General features: G+C 34.6%; 2 protein-coding genes, 1 long non-coding RNA gene and 1 pseudogene across 3 annotated transcripts; 2 read left to right on the top strand and 2 right to left on the bottom strand.

The window, feature by feature from the left end:
• Positions 1-723: 723 nt before the first annotated feature.
• On the top strand, positions 724-6593 carry LOC132602985 (DEAD-box ATP-dependent RNA helicase 52C-like). Its single transcript, XM_060315823.1, has 5 exons — positions 724-882; positions 1648-1890; positions 2532-2699; positions 3328-3441; positions 5606-6593. The coding sequence occupies exons 1-5, from the start codon at positions 778-780 to the stop codon at positions 6095-6097; spliced, it is 1122 nt and encodes a 373-aa protein (XP_060171806.1). The 5' UTR covers positions 724-777; the 3' UTR covers positions 6098-6593.
• A 574-nt stretch (positions 6594-7167) lies between these two features.
• On the top strand, positions 7168-8750 carry LOC132602078 (uncharacterized). The gene is made up of 2 exons (XR_009567588.1): positions 7168-7658; positions 8468-8750. It is a non-coding gene; the product is annotated as an uncharacterized LOC132602078 (long non-coding RNA).
• Positions 8751-9145: 395 nt separating this feature from the next.
• On the bottom strand, positions 9146-11039 carry LOC132601201 (receptor-like protein Cf-9 homolog; annotated as a pseudogene).
• A 9-nt stretch (positions 11040-11048) lies between these two features.
• LOC132601200 (receptor-like protein Cf-9) lies at positions 11049-12601 on the bottom strand. The gene is made up of 2 exons (XM_060314309.1): positions 12199-12601; positions 11049-11590 (listed from the first exon to the last, which is right to left on the bottom strand). The coding sequence occupies exons 1-2, from the start codon at positions 12599-12601 to the stop codon at positions 11049-11051; spliced, it is 945 nt and encodes a 314-aa protein (XP_060170292.1).
• Positions 12602-17044: the final 4443 nt, after the last annotated feature.

The raw sequence follows: 17044 nt of genomic DNA, 5'->3' as shown, positions 1-17044 counted from the left end.
CAATGGTGATTGTTTTTCTATCACCGGGTGCTGCAGTCACAATAGTTTCAGGCATTTTTTTTTAATTCCTGAGTAAGCTGCAACAGATGAACAAGATGAGAAGAGATTTGGATCAGTCCCAATGCTCTGATACCATGAAAGTTTTGAAGAAAACTGATGTGGAAAATTTTCTGTTCATTTTCTCATTGCCCTGTTCAGGTATTTATACAATTGGATTTGTACAAAGAATAAAAGAAAATAAAATAACTATTAATCTAGGTTGTATACTTGTTCTATTTCAATTGTGCATTTCCTAACAATATCAAAACCTCATCATTCTAAATATTCTCTCATGTGCACCACATGTGAAAAGTGTAACAAATTTCCAGCTGTGCCAGCACAAAGTGATTCAACAGCCCACAATAATTGAACCCATGTGGAATAATACTTTATTCTTAGTTTTGTCATCTGAAAGTCTTTTCTTTGAAATGATTTTCTCTTTCTTGTTTCATCTTCTTTTTCTGTTTGTTGCTAACAGCAACAACATCAATGGTGTTTTCCATTCCAACACATCTTAAACTACTTAAGCATCATGTTCAACTTTAACAAATTTGGAAACAATATATATAAATTTTATTTAATATTTTTGGGAAAAAAAAGGTAGGGATAAACTCGAAGTTACAAGAAACTACTCACATTTTATAAATCAACCAAAGTTTCCTTATAAACCGACCAAAACGTGCATACGAGTATGCTGTATGGTTTGCTTTTCAAAAAGGCTTATAAGCTAAGAGTTGAATGCTGTGTATTGGCTTGCAGATTCATGATGAAGCTAAGAAATTTGCATATCAGACTGGTGTCAGGGTGGTTGTTGCTTATGGTGGTGCTCCCATAAACCAACAGGTTCTATTTCTTCTCTTGTTTGCTTGGTACTTTTTTTTTTGCCTATGCTATACAGCTGAGATTGCACTGTGGCTTGCATTAATCTTTTACTGCCCCTTGTTGCTCAGTTACCAACAGTTTTCTTCTTTATTCGGTATCAAAAGAAGATCACGAGGATATGTTGTGTGCTGTAACAAAGTTTACTTTTTCCTGGAAATACCACTTTTACAATGATTGAGCTGCTTGAACTTCTCATGCTGTCAGAGAGATATCTTTTTTTTTTTTGTAAAAGAGGAACTTGCTTTAGTTGAAGCTCGATCTTGCCTGCAGTTTTCATGTTTTAAACCTGCTTTATCTTTCCCGAAAATTTATGGCGTCACAGAAATTCTACACGTGTGAAATTGACCTTCAGTTCAGCGAATTCTCTTTCAGCAAGAGGTTTGGTCTAATTACATTGTTTATGCAATGGACCTATGTTGCTCGGATCCTCTAAACATGCGGAAGTACTCGTGTGTGATCCTCCAAAAATGCATAGCTTTTGAAGGATACGGCACACCCCACAGGATTTTGGAGGATCTGAGCAACATATTAATGGACGATGGTGATAATTATTGAATTACAAGATTAATGAATATGCAGATTGCTTGTTGTATGGTTTTATGCATGCACTATGTGAGAGAGACTTCATATGCGCCAAATAAGGAGATTGAAATGTGTATTATCATAAAAGCAGTTCAGAATTGCTTATAGATGTTTTTGAGCCGTGATGTTGTTGTATCTTAACAGCTTCGAGAACTAGAGAGAGGAGTGCATATTCTTGTGGCAACTCCTGGACGGTTGGTTGATTTACTTGAGAGAGCTAGAGTCTCGTTACAGATGATAAGGTATTTGTCTCTAGATGAGGCAGATCGAATGCTTGATATGGGTTTTGAACCTCAAATAAGGAAAATTGTGCAACAAATGGACATGCCTCCACTAGGTGTAAGACAGACAATGCTATTCAGTGCCACTTTTCCCAAAGAGATTCAGGTCAGTTCTCGGTTTGGACGGATTCTCTGTTCTTTGACCTACTTTTTCTCTTTCTATTCTATTTTACTTCATTCTCTATCATCCCGTTGGCTTAAACATTTGAACTTAAAGCTGGAACCCCAACCACACCCCCCCCCCCCCCCCCCCACCCAAAAAAAAAAAACCTCCATGTCATTTATCTAGCTGCTTCCATAGTTATTACTCCTTTGTTCAAAAATGAGTGACACTATTTCCTTATTGGTCCATTCCTAAATAAATGTCGCTTTTCTAAATTTGGAAAGATTGAACTTCCCATTTTACCCTTAATAACAAGCTTTTGTAGACATGCAAATGTTATAGTATGTTTAAGACCACAAATTTCAAGAGTCTTATAGCCATAAGTGTTATGGCATAATTAAGACTACAAGTTTCAAAAGTCTTAATTTCTTTATTAAACTCTGTGCCTAGTCAAACTACGCTTTATAAAATGCAAAGGGAAGGAGGGGGGAATGCTACAATGTTCTCAAGCTGACCTAAGTTTTCTTGTTCTTCGTCTGTTGTTTTTTTGCCTATGTTTTTGCTCAATTAAAGCATAGGAAGTGAATTGGAATGATCACTGTGAATATTCATTTTTGTGAGAAGTTTCAGCTTTGATCTTGCAGAGACTGGCGTTGGATTTTCTTTCAAACTATATCTTTTTGGCTGTGGGAAGGGTCGGCTTTAGTACTGATCTGATTGTCCAAAGAGTTGAATATGTTCAGGAGACTGACAAGAGAAGCCACTTGATGGATCTCCTTCATGCGCAGAGGGCAAATGGTGCTCATGGCAAGGTATTATCCATCCGTTATTCGATTTGACTTAATTATTGATGTCTATTACGTAGGCTGAGCAAAATAATTGCTGTTCAGACCTGTGACTAAACTTTCTGAGCCTTCTTTTTGATTGTTAGTTGGTGGAGAAGTATTCAAAGTGCCCATTAGGTACTTGCTATATTCTTCTGGAGTGATGGCCTGTTCTTTATAGGGCTTCTCACGATAGGAGACTGTACCTTGTTGGATTGGTATATGTATCACATTAACTCTATATCTGTATCTTTAATAGAGAACCTGAGAATTCAAAACTAAATGTGTTGTCTCGTGTGGTAATTTTGGGATTTAATCATTTATTGATGGTGATGCTAACAACAGCGACTAAAGGTTGAGATATTGGAGGTAGAATAGTCTAAAGATTAATGAAGAAGTCAATCAGAAAGTTGTTGCTTAAAATTATCAATTTGCACAAGTTGCTGCATTCCTGGTTTTACATGTTATGTTAAGGTTCAACCATATCAAAGAGAGTCTATCTTGACTATCAGTCTTATGAGAAACAATTGCGTTTTTCCTTTTCCTAGTTACTCTTCAGTTAATTACTGGAAATTATTTTTTTGAAATTCTAATGGCGTTTGCCTTTAATTATCAGCAAGCCCTTACCCTTGTTTTTGTCGAGACGAAAAAAGGAGCTGATTCTTTGGAGCATTGGCTTTGTATGAATGGTTTCCCTGCTACTGCTATTCATGGCGATAGAACTCAGCAGGTATTGATGATTTCTCTAGTGTGATTCTGGTTGGTTAATTGCATGAGACATTTAGCTCTGATATGGCTGTTTAATTCTCCATTGTAAATGATGTGCTTCTGACCTTTTTCTTGAGTGTCTTATGGTTTCTGTATTTTTTTCATCGAGTTCAAGCTAAATTTCATGGTTTGTGTTTTACTCCAAATGTCTCTGGCTGCGGTGTTCTCTTTGTAATCTGAATCATGAAATACCGTGTAAAATGGAGGGTATTTTTATATCGATCCTCTGGGTTTAGCAGTGTAAGGCTAAGTTGCTTGGATTCTTCACTTTCAGTGCCGCACCCGTGTCGACACGACATGGGTGTGGGTGTGGGATCCGTACCCGATCTGGTCAATCGATTTTGGATACTTTAACCAAAATCGATGGAGAAATTCCGGACAGATCCAATGATTTCTATAATCAAAACAAAACCTAAGGTGGAATTGAAGAAAATGAAATACCTTGTTTATTGAAATTTCTATGTCACTCCTTTTTCTTTTATATCCTTCTGGAATTCTCCTCTTGATCAATATTTTCTCCTCAAGTTTTCCACATAATATCTCATAATTTAGGTTTATAATTCTATTTTTAGATATTTCAATTATTTTTAGCTGAATCCCCGCACCCGTATCCATACCTGGATTTGTATCCTCGAATCTGAAAATTTAGATCATGGAGGATCCGACCTCTAGATCCGCACCCGTATCGGACACCCGCACCCGAGTCCGAGTAACTTAGGTGTAAGGCATTCTAGAAATTGGGGATGTGGAACTTCTGTTCTACTTGCTTTTCCCTTATGTTTTCTCGTCTCTATAAAAAAGTTGATAGGAGCTGATTTCTTAAAAGAGTGAAGTATATGTTGAAAGTTGAGATTTGAGATGCTCAATTTCTAACACTGGAAAAACTTGTAAATAATTTCCTACTGTTCTTCCTATTATTTGATCTCTAGCAGCTCTGCGGACAGAATACTTTTATTTGTTGGGTAGAGTAGTTGTTTCCTTTGAGAGTGCCTCTCTCTCTCTCTCTCTCTCTCTCTCTCTCTCTCTCTCTCTCACACACACACACACATAAAAACACACACACTCTTACATTTTCTTCTTTTTTGGGGGGGAGTCAAAAACCTTGAAGTTCTCTTTGAAATGATTGTAGACAAATTCCTACAATAATTTCAAATTTTCTATCAACTGCAGTATGCATTTCAGTTGTAATACTTTTATACTTTTGTAAAATAGGTGAAAATGTGGCATTTCAGTTTTCATTGTTGCTACCAGCCCACCACATATCGTTTTGACTACAAATGATGTGAATTGATTATTGCTTTTATGACAATTAGTAGCCATCACTTAGTCTCTTGAAATGAAAGCGATGCAAAGCAAGAGGTCATCACGTAATTTTACACAGTATGCACATCAGATAAGTGTGCACTTTTAACATGACACACAAAGTGATCCCAACGAGAAATGGTCGATTCTTTGAATCTCAACTTGAGGAGTTGGATTAATATCGTCATTATTGTATATTGGATGTTGAAATTAGTAATTTTAATTGATATTTGATTATTTAAGTACTAAATTCATATATGTATGATATTTTTAAATTTTTCGTAAATTGTGCACTTCACTTTAAAGAAGCGCGTACTTCACTTCTAGCCTTACGCTTCAAGCCCCATGACCTTGTCGTTTTTTGCGCTTTTCACATTTAAATATCACTGGTGTATTCTATTGGAGTGATCTTTTTTGAAGAAAAGATCTGATACTGCTATCTGATGACATTATTAGTAGCTATTATGTTGATATGCTGCATGAGGTGGGTGGTGGTGTCAATCTGTATACCATTCTGATATTTTGGGGCCTTGTGTTGTCCAACATCATCTCTGCTATAGCAGATTCCTTGTCTGGTTGGTAATAAATCTCAGCTTCTTAAAGTTGAGCGGTTAAATTAGCTTCCTTTTTAGCTAATAGTATATATCTCATCAATTGAATCAGGTTCGCAATTCCATCTTTGGTATATCTACCTTGGTATCTTAGCAATCATTAGTTTTAAGATATGTGACATCTTTTCTACCTTTGTCCTTCAAATGGCTTGTTTTGGATGGGATTTCATTTCATTTCCCCCTTGATCAGTTATTGTTGCGCATTGTTGGCAGGAAAGGGAATACGCCCTGAGGTCCTTCAAAAGTGGTAATACACCAATCTTGGTTGCAACGGATGTGGCAGCACGTGGTCTTGATATACCTCATGTTGCTCATGTTGTCAACTTTGACATCCCAAATGACATTGATGATTATGTCCACCGCATTGGAAGAACAGGGCGAGCTGGAAAATCAGGTTTAGCAACAGCCTTCTTTAACGAGAACAATTCTTCAGTGGCAAGATCACTGGCTGAGCTGATGCAAGAAGCAAACCAAGAAGTACCTGCTTGGCTCTCTCGCTTTGCTGCTCGTTCTTCACATGGAGGTGGCAAGAATCGTCATGGTGGAAATAGTTTTGGTGGGCGTGATTTCCGAAAAGATTCCTCTTTCAATCGAGGGGTGACAGACTACTATGGCGGGGCCAATATGAGCAGCAGTGGCTATGGTGCACCTGGCGGGTATGCTGCACCATATGGTGGTGCTGGTGTGACTAGTGCCTGGGACTAACCAGCCACATTTTGCCCCAGTTTGCAAATTCAGATATAGTTTCAATTTTGCACTAGCAGTTCTACTCACATTAGTGTCTACTCTTTATTTTGCCCATTTTTGTAAGTTTTGACGTTTCGTACTGAAATCTTCACTGCAATGGCGGTTTGGGTTGTTGTGACGTAGTTAGGGGCTCGACGGGGATGTGTAAATCTTGGCAGGTGGTGGTGAATAATTACTACTAACAGATTAGGATTTACTTTGCCTTGCTTACTTCTCCCTTTGCTTTAACATTTGGTAGGTGGATGGATTTGTTAAAGAATAGGTCTCATGTATAGGGGGGAGTTTATGTTTCTGCCAGCAATTGATTTATATCTCTTAGGTGTATTCTTTTATCAACCAAATGTATTGGTTGTAGATTTCTAGTACAGAGCCCTTCAAGTGTTGTGTTCAACTCTAATCACTATTGTAAAAATATTACAAAGTCACTGCTAAGTTTTGTACTTTTGTATTCGCCCCAGAGCAAGTTCTTATAATGTTTTGTTATTGTTATTTGTTTTCATTCTCAAGGCGGTGATGGTTAGTCTATCTTATGCTTTATCGTTAAAAAGATTAATTTGTTTTAGTACAGTTTTGTGGTTGCTTATCTGTGCTGCTATTGCTTTTCTATTTATTTAATAGACTTTCAAGAATATATAATGTCATATTTATATCGCTTTGCGAAATAGATAAAATTGATTTTATCAATTACCATTTAAATCAGTTTATAATAATTCAATTTTTCTAATTAATGTTTAGTTGTTTTCAATTTATTTAAAGTAGAATAAAGAGACTAATTCTAATTTGATGTGTTTGCTAGTATATTATATAGTTACGTAACAAAATACACCAACTTAGTACGTCATGAAAACATACAAAAACATAGAAAAAAACTCAACTTCTACCTACCTAATAAATGCTATGGGGTGGTTTCGTATACGAGATAAGGTGGATATCCAAGATTAAAATTTGGGGTTGTTTGGTTGACCATGATAAATTTATATCGTCAACCTTGAGATTATTTTATCCCTCACGGATGGGATAAATTAGTTTCAAGAATTATAATCTCAGGATTATAATCTCGCGATAATAGAGTCCGCTAACCAAACGACCCCTAAGTTGTTAACATAATTTCGGTTTTTTTTTATTCAGTGTATTATTATCAACTTAAATTCATAGTTAAGTCAAGAAATATTATTATACTCTTTTTATAATATTATAAAGAAAATGACACCCAACCTTTTATTTGGCCTAGTATAATTCTCTTCATCTGCCTCATCAATCATTCATTCATTCTCTCTCAGCCTTATCAATGGCCTTCTCTCCAAAGTCAAAGCTCTTGTTCTTCTCTCTTGGCATGTTCTTCTCCCTTTGTCTATCCTTCTCTCCAAAGTCAAAGCTATTAGTGTTGATGAAGAGTCTCATATGATTGAGTTCCATGTTGGGTTTTTGTCTGAGAAGTTGCCAGCTAATGAATTTGAGGATATTCCCACTTGTAAGAATAAAGGGTGCCAAGATTCTACCCTTGCTTCAATATGATGAGGTCAAGTTCTAATCTTTATAAGTGGTAGTACTATTTATAATAATGTCCTCAATCCAATAATACTTGTAGTTTGGGTTCATTGATGTTGTTATAAACACCATCGTAATACAGGCACAGCTCATAAAGAACTTCTAAGAAAACATCTCCAATAACCTAAGTCTCAGGCCAAATTGAAAATATTTGTAGATAATAACGAAAAGAGAAAAATGCTTGGAGACAAATGAATATAAGTCCAGAAAGAGCAAAGATCGACTTGCTAGTTCTTAGTTAGAACTTTGAGTTACAAAAAGTAGATCGCAGATCTGAAATATTGTGATTTATGTTAGTATTGTTAATTCACTAGATGGTCCAAGTTGGTCCTCACAAAATAAGTGTTATATGTCTTGTATCTATTAATCATTGCTTCTGCACCCTGTCATTGTTGGATTTGAGTGGTGTATAGAATCCCTGATACAGTAAAAATGGAAGCATTCATTTGCACTGGTAATGAAGTACAACTGTAAGCATGGTGCCCACTTCATCTTTTGAATTTGATATACTTAAGTGTCTAAGAGCTTTGGCTCTCTCACCAGCGTTATTTATTAACATGTGCGGTTGGTCCTCAGGGTTGGCCCCATACAGATTTCTCGATCATAAAAAAATATTGTCATTGCTTTTTCTTGCCATCCTTTTCCCGTCTGAGTAAATAAAGCAAAAATGTTTGATGGTCTAGAGCACTTTCTCTGATATAAGCTGCTTGTTCATTCAGAACAAAATGTATTCTTTGATTATGTAAAATGAGGTTGCTGATCCATTTGATCATTTTGCAGGACAAACGGAGCTCTAAGGTGCTGTTATACTTCTTATGAAGAATGAAATGTTGACTTGGCTTCAGGAAAGTAACTCTTCACGCATGTGGAGTCTATGTACCATTCTAAGTTTTCATGTTCATAGTAGTCGGAATGTATAATTCATGTTATCTACAACAGAGGAAATTCTTCCTTAAGGGACATCTATCTTTGGTGTCTATTCTTCTTGGCTGACTATTTCTTTCTTTCCTCTTTCCAATATAAAATCTGCAAATAGTAAATAAATAACAGATTCTTTCTTTGATATTCACTGTTAAATTAGTTTTTCTAGCATCATTTGTTTACTATTAACCTTTTTGCTTCTGCTATTTCTTTTTTCGGACTGCTTTTGTGTGCTTTAATTTGAGCCAAGGTCAATCGGAAACATCCCCTCTACCTTGAGAGGTAGAGTTAAGGTCTGCGTATATTCTACTCTCCCCACCCCTACTATGCAAACTAAAATCACTAGTTTTCCACCGAAAAATGTTCAGTGGGAAAAGAAAAAATAATAGTAGTATCTTTACTCAAAAAAATAAGAAAGTTCCCCACCGTTTCAATGGGAACCTGTTTCTCATCATGCTTTTTCCCACTGGTTTTTCGGTGAGCTGGTTCGGTGGGAATGAAGTGGAAAAATCATATTTATAGCACAAATTTTCCAGTGATTCGCGGTGGGGAAAACCTCTATTTGTAGTAGTGTTGTGGGATTACACTGGGTATGTTGTTGTTGTAGTAGTTTGCTAACTATTACCAATATATTTTGCTAGCATATCTTCCAAACAAGGTTGTGTACATATGTATTAGAGGAGATCTTATGAATTATATTCCAAGAATGCGTAACAGTTACATTTTCAAGATTTTACATAACATTTTCAAGTTTGTGCTTCATCCAGTTTTACTACAGTCTTCCAATTCTCGGTATTTTAACTCTTTGTCCATTCCCTTCTCCCAAGTTATTGCCTGCAATTATCATTAAAAAAAAAAAGAGAGAAGTTAGATACATAAACAGTTACCCGAATATTCTCACACATTACAAAGAAATGAAGTAATGGAAACACAATTTTCTAAGCTAGATTGGTCATTTACTTTTCAAGAAATCATTCAATTCTCTCAACATTTCCGTTAAGATACAATTTTGCACTTACGATAAACGGAAAAAGAATCAGTATAGAACTTAATTTGAATATGTACCCGAGAGTATTGAACTTACATCTTGTGCCTCTGGGAACTTTGTCTAGAAACCATTATTCCTCCGTCTGTAGTGTCTTTGACTTCGCTGCTTCTTTCGCCTTCTCATAATGATTTTGTATTCTAAATCTCCAGCAATCCCAGAAAGCCAATTTGGATTTTGGGAAGAAAGCATGAAATATGCTATGATGAACCCAATAAATAGTCCACAACCATATCCCGTAAGAACCACTTTCCAACTGAGCTCACTCAGAAATGACGAATCACTTTCTTCATCCGGCACAAATGTTGTGTTGTTTGAATCTGGTATCCAGCTACTTCCACAATCTTCCGAAACTGGGAATCCACGTAATCCAGCATTGCCTTCATATGAATTGTTCTCAAATGTAGCAAATTGAGGTCCTTTCGGGATGCACCCTGCAAGATGATTGCTGGACAGATTTAAAAACTCAAGATATGTAAGAGAAGCTAGTCGTTGCGGTATCTCTCCTGAAATCTTGTTGAATGAAAGGTCTAATGATTCCACTACAGATAACTCTCCGAGTGATGGCGGGATATGACCCTCCAATCCATTGTGAGACAGATTCAACACCCGAAGCGAAATGAGTTCTCCCATAACACTAGGAATATGTCCTTCAAATTTGTTGTTTGAGAGATCCATAGTGCTGTACAAAGACAAGATTCTCACAACTTCAAGCTCCAGCCCCTTCGTTACAACAGTCACCGAGTCTTGGTAACCTGTTTGTGCTTGATCACGTGGTGAGTTCATTGTTTGATCAATTCTCCTCATGCCTTTCAGATTTTGAAAAAGTCTTGTTGGCAACTCTGCTGTAAATGCATTGCAACAGAGATCTAACATCCGAAGTTGAGGAAACAAGTTATTAATCCTCGAAGTTCTGATGGGTCCATGCAATTTATTAGATCTCAAGCTTAAAACTTGTAGCTTTGGAAGAGTCCCCAACCACATAGGGAATGTATCATTGAGGTGATTGTTCCCTAAATCAAGAACTTCCAACTGTTTGCAATTGGACAAGGATCTTGGGATTTTTCCCTCTACCTTATTGCCATGAAAGTTGAAGCTTTTGAGTTGACTTCTGGAGCTAAAAGTTGTTCAGAGATACCCAGAAAGACTATTGTATTGCATATCCAAAATCTCCAGGTAGTCACTCATGTTACCCAAACATTGTGTAATTGTTCCCTTCAAATTGTTTCTTGCCAAATCCAGAACTATTAATGATGTCAAATTGCAGAAAGAAGAAGGGATCTCCCCACTGAGACTATTATTTGATATGAAGAAAAAGTTTACAGAGGGCGACAAAATAGGTAGCGACCCTTTAATAAAAATGGACTGTAAATCAATAGTACGTAGTTTAGAAAGTTATGAAATCTGGTCAATGCTTGTCAACATGTTGCGGGATAGATTAAGATATTCCATATGCATCCAATTAGACCATGCCCAATCAGGAATCCTTCCTTGAATTTTATTATTTGAAAGATCCAAGTAAGAAAGCTCCTCTGTTGATCTCAAAAAATCCAGTTCTTTTACTTCACAAGCGGACAAAAATAAGGACTCAAGATATTTGGGTATGGTAGACTTGACTTTATTCTCATTGGTTAGAGAAATACTATTATATGAAAGAGACAGACTTCTAAGTTGTTTGAGATTTGAAAAGAAGCTGACATCTACATTGCCACTAAAATTGTTATATGAAAGATCAAGTTCTATTAGATTCACAAGGTTCTGAAGTGACCTGGGAAGAGGACCTTGCAACTGGTTGTGCTCTAAAAAAATCCATTCTAATGTATTGGAGTTGAAATCCTCAAGCTGACCAGAAAAGTGGTTATTACTCAAGCTTAATTCAGTAAGTGATGGGAGGGAGAATACCCAGGATGGTATTGCTCCATTCAGGGAGTTACTATCTAGCGAAAGTAACTTTAGATTACGCAGCCCACTTATAAATAGAGGAATTGGGCCCTAAAGTTGGTTAAATCCAAGGATCATATACTCTAGACGCGTGAGATTCCAAAGAGATCTCGGAATCGGCCCCGACAAATTGCAAGAATCAAGTGTCAAGTACCGCAATACAGTTAAATAGCCAAGAGATTTAGGCAGGAAATTACCAAAAAAATTAACTCGATGGAGATCTAAATCCTTGAGAGATCCACTGCTGTTCCATTTGGTCTTTGGGAAATGACCATTGAGTTGATAATTGTTCCGTTACTCAAGTGTTTCTAGTTAAGGCAGGTGAAAAATACTCTCAGGTATTATCCCATACAATCCCATACCTCCCAGCCCCAGAGTTGTTAAATGGGAAGAAAAAATTGGAGGAATGGTAGAAGAGATGTTTACACCACTAAGATCAAGCTCTCTTAACTGGGTCAAATTTTGAAGGAGCAATTTAAAATTGTGAGGTCCAAATAGTATATCATTGTATGCTAAATAAAGAGACTGCAACTTGGAAAGATGAGAGATTTCAGAAGGAAATTTGACCGGAAAAGATCAAGATGGGTCAAGCTCGAAAACATACCAAATTCGGGCGAGATGTGAGAATTAGAGAAGTTATTCCAAGAAAGGTTGAGCATTCGGAGATGAGAGAGCTGGAATAGGCTGCTATTCGAATCAATCTTCCCTTCAAGTTGGCTGCAACCAAGGTCAAGTTCAATGACATGGCCAGTAAAATCATCGCATACAACACCATCCCATGAGCAACAATCTCTGCTCATGTTCCAAGACCTTGTTTTTGGATAAGACTGCGGACCATAGTGATAACCCCAATAATAAGAGGCTGAGGGATCTACAGTAAGCGTATTCTTGAATTTTAGAAGAGAAATGCTTTCATCTCTAGAGCACAGATGAGTTACGGATGAAGAAAAAGCAAGTTGACAGAGAAAGAAAGATACTAGTAGAAATACGAGGTATTCGTAGCCCATTTTTGCAAGAAAGATTAGTATAAAAAGTTTGTAATAGAGAAAGAACAAAGAAAGTTGTGCTTTGTGTTATTCATAAATCAAAATTCAGGAGATATATATACAGCACTGGTGGACATTAAAATTCGAAGATTGTTATGATTTTTTGAGAAAATTCATTAGATAATAAAAAAACACAAAAAATTGTCATCTTTAATTTTCTGTCTGAAATATTATACAAAATTTAAGCCAAAGAAACTTGAATCATTTTTCAGATTTTTTTGACTAAAATATTCAATTTTCGAGAATATTTTAAAAAACAAGTTTTATTAAAAAAAATCAAATTTTTAATAAAAGCCATTTTTTCAGATTTGTTTTAAAAAAAAATCAATTTTCTAGATTGTTTTTTAAAAAATTGCCACGTAGGGCACCACATAGAATAAGCTAAATGTCATGTGGTGTCCATGTCACCTAATTCCAAAGACTAGACTTGCTTATGTGGAAATATGTTAAAAATGAGAGGTATTTTTGAAACTTTGCTAACGGTAGGGTATATTGGCCCCAACTTGTAATGGGAGGGGTATATTTGACTACTGTAGCTAACGGAAGGCAAAGTTAACCAATAACTAAAGTAAAAGGTTACATTTGACCCTTTTCCCAAATGTTAAACCAATGTTTGGCTCAAGTCAATACACAAGTCTCCTTGGAAACTTCAAATGAAAGCTACAAAGGAACAAATCCTTTCAAGTCATTGTTGAACATAATGCTTTGATAGCAGTGGATATGGGGAAACTTAGAGAAGAAATGAAAGGACAATTCCATATCAACGAGATATTTCTAAGTCAATACTGCACTGGTGGATGTTAAAATGAGTCAAGCCCTGTAGGATCCTCGAAAATTGTTATGATTTTTTGAGAAAATTAGTTAGATAATTAAAAAAATTGTAATCTTCAATTTTCTGTTTGAAATATTATACAAAATTTAAGCCAAAGAAAACCCAAATCACCTTATTATCAAAAGTGCCAGTCAGTACAGTGTTAATATATATTCTCATTGATATGAGTTCAATAAGTTATCTATAATTAAAAACACGTTAAGAACAAAATCAATACATGAATCTTTTTAACTGCGCCATAAGAGTAAAAATGTTAATCCGATATTTGGCTCAAGTCAATGCACAAGTCTTCTTGCAAACTTCAAATGAAAGCTCCAAAAGGATAAACCCTTTCAAGTCATTGTTGAACATATGCTTTGATAACCGTGGATATGGGGCAACTTAGAGAAGAAATGAAAAGACGTTAAGAACAAAATCAATACATGAATCTTTTTAACTGCGCCATAAGAGTAAAAATTTTAATCCAATGTTTGGCTCAAGTCAATGCACAAGTCTCCTTGGAAACTTCAAATGAAAGCTCCAAAAGGACAAACCCTTTCAAGTCATTGTTGAACATATGCTTTGATAACCGTGGATATGGGGAAACTTAGAGAAGAAATGAAAAGACAATTCCATATCAATGAGATATTTCTAAGTCAATACAGCACTGGTGGATGTTAAAATGAGTCAAGCCCTGTAGGATCCTCGAAAATTGTTATGATTTTTTGAGAAAATTAGTTAGATAATTAAAAAAAATTGTAATCTTTAATTTTCTATCTGAAATATTATACAAAATTTAAGCCAAAGAAAACCCGAATCATCTTATTATCAAAAGTGCCAGTCAGTACAGTGTTAATATATATTCTCATTGATATGAATTCAATAAGTTATCTATAATTAAAAACACATTAAGAACAAAAGAAATACATGAATCTTTTTAACTACGTCATAAGAGTAAAAATGTTAATCTAATGTTTGGCTCAAGTCAATGCACAAGTCTTCTTGGAAACTTCAAATCAAAGCTCCAAAGGGACAAACCCTTTCAAGTCATTGTTGAACATAATGCTTTGATAGCCGTGGATATGGGGCAATTTAGAGAAGAAATGAAAGGACAATTCCATATCAATGAGATATTTCTAAGTCAATACAACACTAGTGGATGTTAAAATGAGTCAAGCCCTGTAGGATCCTCGAAAATTGTTATGATATTTTGAGAAAATTAGTTAGATAATTAAAAAAAATTGTCATCTTTAATTTTATGTCTGAAATATTATACAAAATTTAAGCCAAAGAAAACTTGAATCATCTTATTATCAAAAGTGCCAGTCAGTACAGTGTTAATATATATTCTCATTGATATGAATTCAATAAGTTATCTATAATTAAAAACACGTTAAGAACAAAAGAAATACATGAATCTTTTTAACTGCGTCATACGAGTAAAAATGTTAATCCAATGTTTGGATCAAGTCAATGCATAAGTCTCCTGGGAAACTTCAAATGAAAGCTACAAATGGACAAACCCTTTCAAGTCATTGTTGAACATAATGCTTTGATAGTCGTGGATATGGGGAAACTTAGATAAGAAATGAAAGGACAATTTCATATCAATGAGATATTTCTAAGTCAATACACAAGTCTTTCAGTGGAAATGTCAAATGAAAGTGATAACAAGGTAGTACTTCCACTTTAATAGAAAAAGTTCACTCGCATTCGCATCCAATGTTCACACCAAACTAATGAATTCTTGGCATGTCTTTTTTAAATGCTTTCTCACTTAAGTGTGGTTACTTAATATGTGTTACTATCACATTAATTTATAACTTAATCATGATGAGTTTATATAATTTGATGTAAATATCGTGTATAAGTGAACACAATTTTTTTTTGTGTGACTGTAGAAAGTATTCTCTACTTTGATCGCCATGGATTTGGGGCAACTTGTTACATCCTATTTCTACATCTAATGTAGTATTTTTAGTGGAATAAACGAAGAAATAAAGGGACGGTTCGAAATGAATGAGATATTTCAAGTCTTCCAGTGGAAATATCAAATGAATGTGATAACAAGGTAATACTTTTACTTTGATATGAAAAAAACGCACTCGCTTCTGAATGTTTACATAATGAATTCATGTCAGATGTCTCTTCGTTACACTTTTCTCATTAAAGCACGGTTACTTAATATGTGTTAATATCACATTGATTTATCACTTAATCATGGTGAATTCATATAGCTTGATGTAAATACCGCATGAAAGTGTGACACTTTTTTTATTGCAGAAAATATTCTCTACTTTGATTGTCGTGGATTTGGGGTAACTTTTTGCTTCCTCTGTCTACATCTATTGGCAGAGAAAGAGAAGGATAGTTCAAAATAAATGATATTAAGCAAATACCTCAGTCTTTCCATGGAAATGTCAAATGAAAGCTACAACAAGGTAGGAATACTAGTCTTGAAGGGCATGTATGCTTTGTCGGTCATGAAGGTACTCGTCTATATTTCTCCAATTAGCATACGGGCAATATGTCTTTATAGAAAATTCAGTGACTTTTCGGCTATACAGGACAAATATTTTCCACTTTTATTTTAGTCATTATTCAACAAATCGTATTCCCTACTTTGATCGTCGAGAATTTTAGGCAACTTGTTGCTTCCATTTTCTACATCCAATGTAGCAATTTTAGTGGGAAAAAATAAGAAATAAAGGGAAAGTTCCAAATGAATTAGACATTTTAAGTCAATATACAAGTCTTTTTGTGGAAAGAATGGAAGTATGATTCTTATGAAACTTGTAAAGCATAAGCGTTCAAAAATCAGTAAATTATCATTATATATAGTATTAATTTTGGTGAGAGATCGATAATCAGTAAAATAGTATAAACTTCCATTCATATGTTCGGTGGTGGAGCCAAAATTTTATATAAGAGTATATAATGTCATATCTGATATTTGAAAATTTTATACATTCGGATTCAAGTTGACAGTTGCAATTTTCATAAAAGGACTGTTGACACCCAATTTTGTCCCGCCTCTCCTCCGAAATACATATTTGCGCTTCTAATATTTTCAAAAATAAAATAAAATAAAATAATAATATATATTATGTTTACTATAGTTATTGGTCTCTTATCAATAACGGCGTTTTATTATTCTGTTACAACTATTATTATTATCATTATTATTATTATTAATAACTATTATTATTATTCTTAAATTATCATTATTACTAATTGTCATTATTATTATTATTATTGTTAATTACTAATCACTATTATCAGCGTTATTTTGTTATCAACTATTAATCATCGTTATTTTATTATTAATTATTGTCATTGTTTTATCAATAATTGTTATTTATTTATTATTATCATCATTATTATTATTATTATCATTATTATCTTATTATTACCACTATTATTGTTATTATTATTAATTTATTAACGTTTTGTCACTATCAATAATTGTTATTTATTATTGTTATCTTGTTATTAATTATTATCATCTTTATTATTATTATTATTATTAATTATTATCATTATTCTATTTGTTATTTTGTTATTAATTATCAATATTTGTTATCTACTATTAT

This window comes from Lycium barbarum, chromosome 7, assembly GCF_019175385.1.
Source record: "Lycium barbarum isolate Lr01 chromosome 7, ASM1917538v2, whole genome shotgun sequence".
Lineage (NCBI taxonomy): Eukaryota > Viridiplantae > Streptophyta > Magnoliopsida > Solanales > Solanaceae > Lycium > Lycium barbarum.
This window is presented reverse-complemented; position numbering and strand designations above follow the sequence as displayed.